General features: G+C 49.6%; 1 protein-coding gene across 1 annotated transcript; it reads right to left on the bottom strand.

Annotated features, from left to right (window-relative positions):
• Positions 1–1,055: 1,055 nt before the first annotated feature.
• PNRC2 (proline rich nuclear receptor coactivator 2) lies at positions 1,056–3,540 on the bottom strand. Its single transcript, XM_012929035.2, has 3 exons — positions 3,344–3,540; positions 2,782–2,987; positions 1,056–2,578 (listed from the first exon to the last, which is right to left on the bottom strand). Exon 3 carries the CDS (start codon positions 2,562–2,564, stop codon positions 2,151–2,153), a length of 414 nt encoding a protein of 137 aa, XP_012784489.2. The 5' UTR covers positions 2,565–2,578; positions 2,782–2,987; positions 3,344–3,540; the 3' UTR covers positions 1,056–2,150.
• Positions 3,541–9,707: the final 6,167 nt, after the last annotated feature.

Below are 9,707 nucleotides of genomic sequence, written 5' to 3'. Positions count from 1 at the left end.
GAGAGTGAAATAATAAACTGATACAGGAGTCAAAAAAACAAAATTGAGCTTTTTGTTTTGTAGTTTTTGCTACTTCCTCGGGTAGACTTTTCCTCATTTAAGAGGTTCTGAAAGGTGCATTCTCTCCCTCTTGGTGTACAGCTACGAAGCGTGCAGCACTTAACCCATGTTTGTGAACAAGAACTTGAGTTTAAGGGTAGTAGAGCTGACTCCCATCATGTCACACACTGCTATAAAATAGGTCTGACAAATTGAAATTGTGTGAAAGGAAAACTCGGGATTGTTCCAGTGTAGTAAAAACTTCCAGAATTGGACAATAAACAAGGATCTAAACGTTTTCATTTATCAATCATTTCTTGTTCACATGACAGAAGAGTTGGTTTGCTTGTGGAGATTACTGAATGGCAAATGCCCACCCCCTCATCTACATAAAACCCTAATCATTTGGTCTGCCACTGCTAGGGCAACTACACCCTAGCCTTTGAATTCAGTTGTGTGCGCATCTATACATACATAAATGTATCAAACTCACTTAGGTTGTTGAGATTTTCAAAGGTTCAACTACCATTAGGTGATTGTTAGTTTTGGTTCATTGGCTTACCAGGCATTTTGGGCTGAAGCTCCCCACCTGTGCTTTAAAGATCTGCTAACCAGGCGAGTTGTCTTCTCTGCCAAAATCCTGATGCGAGAAACACCGGCAAAACTGCTAGGTTTTGGATGCAGGGAGAATACTGACTTGATTCAAAGCTTTGAGAATTTTGCTGAGTGCTGTTAGTCCTGAATCTTCACCTGTGATTAAACCACAGCCTCTTCGAGCCAGCAGTCCTATTAACTGTATAGTCCCTCAGTCACACAAATAAAAACCAAGCCTCTGGGGATAAAGAAAATTTAATTTCATGCTTCAAATTCATATTTTGTACTCAAGGTACTATTTCAAACATTTCACATGGAAAATCTTGATTGCTCTGCTTATGAAGGTGGGGTGAAAAGTAAAAGTGTAATTAACAGAAAAATATCTGCAGTGAAACTGGCCTGATTTGGAATTTACCTTTCACGTAGGTAAAAGGTTAATCAAGCTATTATGTGAGAAATGCTGTATTTCTGTGTAGGTCATCCACTGGATGATTTATGCAACACAGCCCCACTGCAATAGGCGTGCATTAATCTCAGATCCTAAGAAATGGTGAAAGCCAAAATAAAGCTTCGCTAAGATTGGAGGGAACCTAGAATAGCTCATTTTAGAGCTTGAGTGGGGGGAACAGCTTTAAAGCTTTTAGTTGTATTACAAAACTCATTACACAGGTTTCCTTTGATACATAGTCTACATCTAAATTATTACACACTGCACTTAAGATTTGAGTACAGGGACAAATGTTAAAAACATTTCAGACCTTTAAAATTAGGCCACAGCATTAAAAAAGTCCAAGGTCTTACATTCAGCAATTTCATACTAAAATACTCTGTAGGCTAGAGGCCAAGAACTACATATGCTCCAAGATTACACATATTTACATGGCTCTCTTCCCGAGCTACTTACAACTTTCACATTGTACAGTTCCTACTGAGCAAACGTGTGGGAATGTGATGAGGCCAGATCACTGTCCCAACAGCTTGTGCAGTGCTGTTAATACAAAAATATATTGGAAAAGTAGAGCAACCATCAAGTGCTGTACAGAAGATGGCTTGGGTGCGTTTGTTGGCAGCCAGCCATCCAACTGCAGCTAAGGCCATGGGGTGTACCCAGCCAGGGCCCTTGGTGCCCCTTCCACACACACTGCTGCAGAATCCATTCATTCAAGGAAATTCACATTTTAGCAGTGCATTAGGTTTCTATAACCTGACATTTAGCTAGCCTTAATCCTTGTTTTCGGGGACTTCAAACAAGCTCAGATTCATGAATAATCAATTTTCCCCACAAAAAATTAGCCCTCCCCCAAATCTAAACTCAAATGGAAATTCAAACTTGATTGGTTTCACTTCAAAGTCACTCAGTTGAGACCACAGATCACTATCAAGTGTTATGACTGAAGTTGCACCAATTCTACCATTACAGTGCACACAGCAAATGAAATGCCGGACCACATAATTAGACTTACACAAAGTTTCCTAGTTAAATTTGACCAATCTAAACTATTAGCACTTGATATATTCTATACCTGTACTTTAAGTAAGGTTTTGAGTTGAAATGTCATCATTTCCTTATCTGAAGGATTAAAGGAATCAGGAACCCAGTGACTTGGTGGCTTGGGCAGAACACTGGGTGAGGGTGGCTCACTGAATTTGGCACCAGCATAGTTCTGATTAGCTTGTGCCTTAAAAAGCAAGCCAGAACTTGCCAAGTTAGAGCTCCAGTTCTGATTACTGGGAAAGTTCTTGTTCTTGGCTCCGTTTGGCACAGCCGGCCATGCTTCGCGGTTACAGCCGTGGCTTCGTTCCTTTTTCTTGTGAACGGTTTTCATCTGGGAGTTGTGATCCTTGGTCTTCTGTCGGTGGAGCTGTTGCTGGTTCTTACTAACATTTCTGGGCTGAGGGGCTGGAACGTCACACCTCTCGCCACCACCCATCTTCTGCTTGTCACCTATAAACGAATTGAAGCAGCGTTGAGTAGAATCTCGCGTTTCTGTTTTAAGCTGTGGCCCCTAGGTTGTAACTCCAGCCACCTGGGGTATAAAACTACACGTCGAGACAAGCTGTACAACTTTCAGGTACACATGGCCTTCGTTTAATTGCCTCTCCCACAATAAAAACAGCCCTCTGTTGAGGACAGCATCTGCCCCGTACCTCTCAGTCCGCTGCTCCGACTGCAGGTTGCCCACCACCTGTCGTCTTCCTTGCCGCCAAGCCCAAGACACCAGGTGCTGCTTTCTGGCCGAGCCTCTCCTTTGTCTCAAGACAGAAGTTCTCATGGGCCGATCTGCCGAGGTCAGCCTAGGCGCTGAGGCCAACATCGGAGTCTCCTCGGCACACAAGCTTGAGAGAAGTCCTAGCTGGAAAAGCAAGCATGGGCGTGAGGACCCAACATGGCCAGGACGCCAGGCTGCTGCGTGACCCGCGGCTGCTCGGGACGTGCCTCGGACCGCCCTTCCCGTCTCACTTCCGCGGTCAGAAACGCAAGCCAGCCTCCTCGGCCGACCCAGGAAATGGGCTTTCAATTTCACGGGACTGCCCTGCTGCCCAAGCCCCAGCGCCCCAACCCCGACTCGCCCCGCTCCCCCGAGGGGCAGGGCCCCGCCGAGTACACTCGGACACTCCAGGCCGCGAGCTTCGCCCGGGTTCTCCCACCTACCTACCCCCAACAATGGGCAGCGCGGCCGCCAACATGGCCACACCCGCCGCCACTCACCGACTTCGAGCTCGGGTCTGCGGCAGCCGTTACCTCCGACGTCAAGACCCCTTTCCCTTCCCAGGGAGAGACGAGGCAAGGGTCAAAGCAACCCCACAAACACCGAGCCGCTGGCCGATGATCACCCTGGCGCCTGCAGCTCACGTCCACCTCCGGCCTCCTCTACCGACAAAATGGAGGAGGCCGCGAGCGCAGAAGCGGGGACGGCGGTGGCCCGCAGCCAATCAGAACACGGCGGCACGGCGCCCGGCCAATGAGAAGCGGGCCCCCGCCTGTTGCTGGGGAGGGGGCGGGGCCGTGGTGGTTGCTTGGTTTGAATTCTCGGGGAGGAGCTCGTCCGGAATAACCGCCGGGAGGCCGGGCGTGCGGCGTCTCCGCCTTCGCCCTCTCCGGCTCTGGGACTCGCCGGTGGCAGGGACGTTGGTTCTCGAGTTTACTGAGCCGTGTCACCTGTCTTACAGACTTTTCTTTAAAGAATGCTTCCCGAGGTCGGGCCTCCCGTCTACCCGTCTGGATTCGTCTGGGGCGCCCTCCTGAGGGGCTCCAGGCCCGTCCCCTCCCGGTCCCCTCCCGCCGGCTTCGCCATCCCTCAGCGGCTGTCCCCGCCCGTGCACGGATCGGGCTGGTCACTCCCGCCCTGGCCCCTGGTCGCTGACTGCGCCGTCTGCTCAAAGGCAGCCTGACCCTTCCAAGCACGCTCCGAGTGCACAGGTGGTTAGCTGGAAGTGTCCTTCTGACCCGACCGAGAAGCTGCGCGGCTGTGGGGCCCGGGGGCCTCCACCCGGCCACCTGACTGGCACCGTAGCCGGGCCTCGCAGCACGGCACCCGGGGCAGCCGAGAGCGGGGCATCTTAGAGCCACGGCCCGCCCCACGCCCGTGTTCACCGTCAGCTTCCCCGATGCTCTCCAGTTAGTGGCTGACAGCTCAACTAGGAAGACACGATGCAAACAAACAGCTCTCAGGAGACAGCTCCCAAGACCCAAGCCAAACGCGTAACAAATACACAGGGTACTTAGTACAAAACATTAACTTAGCAGATATTTAACTGGGGCGGACTTTGTGCTGGGCCTTCTGCCAAGCCGGCAGACAACAACGAATGAGGCTCCCTTTGGGCCCTTAAGAAGATGCAAAGCTGTCCCCTTTAGTAGGGAGAAAAGCTGCAGCCCCGGGGACTCATAGTCTCTGTTCTCCCCGAGAGTCACGGCAGGTGATGCTAAGGGTAGCCTCAAAAAAAGCCAAACAAACAAAAAAAAAATCAACCTGCGTGCTTCACTAAGGAGGTGCAGGTCGCGGATCTTGTCTCCGGGACCTGGCAAAATCGAGTTTGAAAAGGGACGCCCTTGTCGCCGAGATTGTTTCCACAAGGCGAGACTCCGAGGAAACATAAATCGATGGGAGTCAGTCCAAGTGACCGGCCTGATCTGGGCGTGGGCTTGGAGGAGGAGGTGTTGTGGAAGCCCACCTGGGGAGGTCGGGCAAGACGCAGGCTGCGGGTCATGGCACATCACACCCCAGGAGTGCCAGGGGCTAGGGGCCATTGTCTGGCTTGGTGGTGTCTTTGGAAGAACTATGCAGTGGGACGCAGTAGTTTCAGGCTGGGTCTAGAACGAAACAGACGCTGGCTGGGCTGTTTCGGTGATCATCTTGGCCGCTAGATGAACCCGCTGGTGGCAAAGCGCGCACCGCTCCCCTCACCGTGAAGCTGCTTCCTGGCAGGTATCGGCCTCCGGTTCCCACACACCGCAGCCTTCCTAAGAAGCTGGCGGTCTATTCTCCGCCGTTTCTTTCGAATGACTAAACAGGGTACAGGAAGTCAGCACTGAGTCCCTGCCTCCTGGGGGCCTGGCCCAAGGCTTCAGCCTTCAGCATCTTCTAAGGATTCTGCTGCCGAAACCCCGAGCTGGAGTCACAATCTTTGAGACTGGGAGCAGGGGTCTGGCTCTAGGGAGAACCGCCAGGGCTGCCCTCAGCTTGTCCAGCCAGCTCCCTCTTGTGCAAGTGTATGCACAAAGGGAAACTCCCTTTTTGCTATGACCACCCCCCTCTCAAGTTGGTGATCATACCAACAACCTCCCTCCCCCTAGAAAAAGAAAACAGGTGAAGCATCGTGCTGCTGCTGGACCCCCAGAGTTCTCTTAGCAAGGCTTCTGGAAGTGTGCAGCTCCCAGGGACCCTGCCACGGTGGCCACCAGGTCCCTGGGAGTCTGTGGATTCCAGGCGCCTGCTTCTTGGCCCATCACAGGCTTTGAGTGCATAGTCTGCAGACCAGAGGCTCAGTGAACCACGCGAGATGCGCAGCCGCATTGGGAAAAGCGATCTGAACTGGCAGAGACCAGCTGCTGGCTGGATGGCAAGAAGAAACTGGGGCAGGTGGCACCCAGCAGGACAGGTCGGGCCAGTCCTGCATCTCAGGCCCTCTTTCCTCATCCAGGAAATGGGCATGATGATAGTGTAAGCACTGAACAAACCAATATCTATCTTTGACACACTTCAAGTGCCTACCATAGAAAGCATTCAGGAACTGAACATTTTTTTTTTCCTTCATACAACATTGATCATAACGGCATGTATTCTTGGAGCAGGAATTTGGCACAACAATCAAATCACCACTTGGGCTACCCACATCCCACATCATAGTGCCTGAGTTCAAATCCCAGCTCTGATTCTAAGTCCAGCTTCCTAATGTGTGCCCTGGGAGGCAGCGGGCAATACTGCAGCGCTTGGGTCTTGCCTCTCACATGGATCTGGATCCAGAGCGAGTTCCTGGCTCCTGCGTTTGTCCTGACCCGATTCTGCTTGTTGGGGACATCTGGGAAGTGATCTGAAAGACATTTCTCTCCCTCTTTGTCCCCTCTCCTTTCTCTGCTTTTCAAATACAATGAAAATGAGAAAGATTAACATTTTTAATGTTATATGTTCTTTGTTAACCTTTCACTTTTTTTTAAAGATTTATTTTTATTACAAAGTCAGATATACAGAGAGAAGGGGAGACAGAGAGGAAGATCTTCCATTCGATGATTCACTCCCCAAGTGAGCCACAATGGGCCGGTGCTGCGCCGATCCGAAACCAGGAACCAGGAACCTCTTCTGGGTCTCCCACACGGGTGCAGGGTCCCAAAGCCTTGGGCCGTCCTTGACTGCTTTCCCAGACCACAAGCAGGGAGCTGGATGGGAAGTGGAGCTGCCGGGATTAGAACCGGCGCCCATATGGGACCCCAGTGTGTTCAAGGCGAGGACTTTAGCTGCTAGGCCACGCCACCGGGCCCAACCTTTCACTTTTTAAAGTCAGTATATTGAGAATATTTCAAGGTTTATATGTATATATACCTATTCTGCACTAAGTATTTCCTATTATGCCCCCTTATCATTAATTTTAATATTTTCCACTGTTTCCAATTTTTTGCTATTATATGCTCAGCTGACTATCCTAATAGAAAAATCTTCACTTCCTTAAAGAAAATTCCTTTAGGGCCCAGTGCAAGTCCTCACCTTGCACGCGCCAGGATTCCATATGGTCGCTGGTTCTCATCCTGGCAGCCCCACTTCCCATCCAGCTCTCTGCTTGTGGCCTGGGAAAGCAGTCGAGGACGGCCCAAAGTCTTGGGACCCTGCACCCATGTGGGAGACCCAGAAGAGGCTCTTGGCTCCTGGCTTCGGATCGGCACAACTCCAGCTATTACAGCTGCTTGGGGAGTAAATCATTGGACGGAAGATCTTCCTCTGTGTCTCTCCTCCTCTCTGTATGTCTGAATTTCCAATAAAAATAAATAAATCTTAAAAAAGAAGATTCCATTAAATAAATTGATAGGGATGAAATGAGTAGGCTGCACGAAGCACACAAGTGCACATTCCACATTCGTGAGACTGTGTTAGGTTTCAAGGTGAGTGAAAGCCTTGGTTTAAGCAAAGTGTTTTATTAGGGGAAGGAAGTGTAATGGGCTGCTCCCTGGTGGGAGACAGCCTGGGACCACTTCCACACGGCAGAGTGACCCCATAAGGGAAATGGCCATCTCTTGGGCTTTAGGCCTGCTGGCAGGCCCCAACATTTCCAAGGGTGAGGTGATGGTGCTGTTTGGCCACAAGAAACACCCGGGACAAGCTGGTGAGAAATGTCCACTTTCTTATGCACAGGTTACAGATTTTAAAAGGTAAGGAAGGGGAGGGCAGGAGGGAGTCTTCCAGCAGACCCCCACGTCCACCAAAGACACTGTAATTGGCTGTATGACACATATATTTTCCTAGATCTTCCAGTCATGTCAGAGGTCATGTTCCACATGTACTCCCCTTGACCTTCTAGCCATATTGGAGGTCACACTCCATGCGTAGGCCTGGGAGTTGCACCTCAGGCCATGGGGAAGTAAGCTTAGGCCACGCCTACCAGGCATTAGGGCAGGGTCCTGGAGCGATCGCCCACACCACCCAGGGGACACAGCCCTGGGCCTTCATACATCTTAGGTGTGGGGAAGAGGAAAAGGCTGTGGCTCCTCAGTTTGCTCATGTGTGTGACTTGTAGTAGGATACTCATCATGGTGGGTGCTGACCTGCACGGAGACAAGGTTAGAGTAATTTGACATTCTAAACATTCAATCTAAGCCATTTTAAGGTGTATAGAACATGGTTGAATATAAACCAAAATTGAAATGTCTATGAAGAAGTCACAGGTTGTGGTTGAGAACCTGAATTTCCCTATTAACATATTGGTTAATCAATACCATGTCAATTAATGCCACAATGTTGTAAATGGTTGGAAATATTATGTTGGGGCTTTTAATTGATTGGGATGATACTCTGCCGGCTCTACCTTCAGACCAGAGATGGTCTCACCAAGAAACCATTGAACTTACCAGGACAATAAGATGCTGGACTTTATGCTTGGTAAATACCTCCAATGAAAGAATGTCAACTGAATTTGAACTATGGAAATGCAACAAGGTGGAGCAATCCGCCGTGGGGGGAGGGTTTGGGGAGCAGCAGGGGGAATCGCAGTGCATAAAAAATGTATCACATAATGCAATGTAATTAATTTAAAAAAAATGAAATGCAATAAAAATATGTTTAAAATTTAAAAAAAATAAATAAATAAACATTCCTGGATGGGAGTGTCAGCTTGACTTCAACTGGGTGGTGGAGTTGAAGAACCTCAGTATCAAAATCCCAACCATTTGTTCATGGCTCATTGCTACTAAGAAACTGCGTGAGCTTGCAGGCTTGGACTGCCCTGTAAAAGCCCTGTGAATGTGCTGTTCGGGGCCACACTCCGGTAAGGGCTGTCTGTCTGCCAGCTGCCTGCTCTCAACCAAGAAAGAACCCAGGCTCGGATGTGCTGAGCTTGAATAAACCATCCTTGTGCATTTGAATCTACTTCAGACTCCTGGTGATTTCTGCGGATGTCAAAATCTGGGCACAACAGAGTCATTTCTGTTCTGCCTAACCTAACACGTAGTACCTTAAAAATTCCCAAAATGCACGTATCCATATCCGCTGCCACCACGAGGCTAGCTTTTGGGCCACCATCTCCCCTTTGGTGGTGGAGACCCTGGGCCTGTCAGAAGAGGCTGGCAACCTCACAGGGAAGGGAAAGTCAAAAGATTGTCCAAGGCTTTGCAAAGAGCACATGGTACAGATGACCCATTTGCAAGCCACGAGGCAGCTCTCCAGGACAACTCGGTTAGCCTGGTCTTGCTGCTCATCACAGGTGACAGCTCCCGTGGCAACTCATTTGGCAGTTAATGAGCTACCCACTTCTGGAATTTTCCCTGACTCAGGCCGGCAGGCCATTGTTTGTCCTCTGACCAATTGCTTGGGTTTGGGAAGAGGCTGTGAGTCAAGCTTCCGTGGCCCGGGAGCGTGTGTTTTGCCATAAGATGAACAGTCTGAGACAGCTTTAATAGCTGTTTACAACTGCCAGGCCTGGCTGACACCACAGTGTGGCTTCTATTCTTGGACATCAGGCAGCGAACTCACTGAGTTGGTTTGACACCAAAACCTTTGTGTGTCTTCAAGAGGAGCAGCTCCCCAGCGCAGCCAGCTCTCTTGATTGTGTGTGCCCATGGTTCTATCGCTGCACTCCCTTGCTTTAACTGGTAGGACTTTATTTTGTTGTAACTGTGACTTACGCAATGCACAGGCATGAACTTCTACGTGTTACAATTGTACTGCTCATTAGCCAATTGAGTATTCCGCTGGAAGCAAGATATTATGTTATGCAAATTATATGCATGACTCCCCACAACCCTACTGAAGTTAATGGTATCACTTTTTAAATGTCTGTTTATTTGTTTGTATATTATTTGAAAGAGTTACAGAGAGAAAGAAGGATAGATAGATCTTCCACCCACTGGTTCACTCCCAAAATGGTTGCAA

Source organism: Ochotona princeps, chromosome 2 (genome assembly GCF_030435755.1).
Source record: "Ochotona princeps isolate mOchPri1 chromosome 2, mOchPri1.hap1, whole genome shotgun sequence".
NCBI lineage: Eukaryota > Metazoa > Chordata > Mammalia > Lagomorpha > Ochotonidae > Ochotona > Ochotona princeps.
The sequence above is the reverse complement of the archived record's forward strand: the minus strand, read 5'-3'. Positions and strand labels throughout refer to the sequence as shown.

Bases quoted from the DNA above. Each gene is read 5' to 3' on its own strand.
- PNRC2 (XM_012929035.2), bottom strand. From the start codon at position 2,564: ATGGGTGGTGGCGAGAGGTGTGACGTTCCAGCCCCTCAGCCCAGAAAT.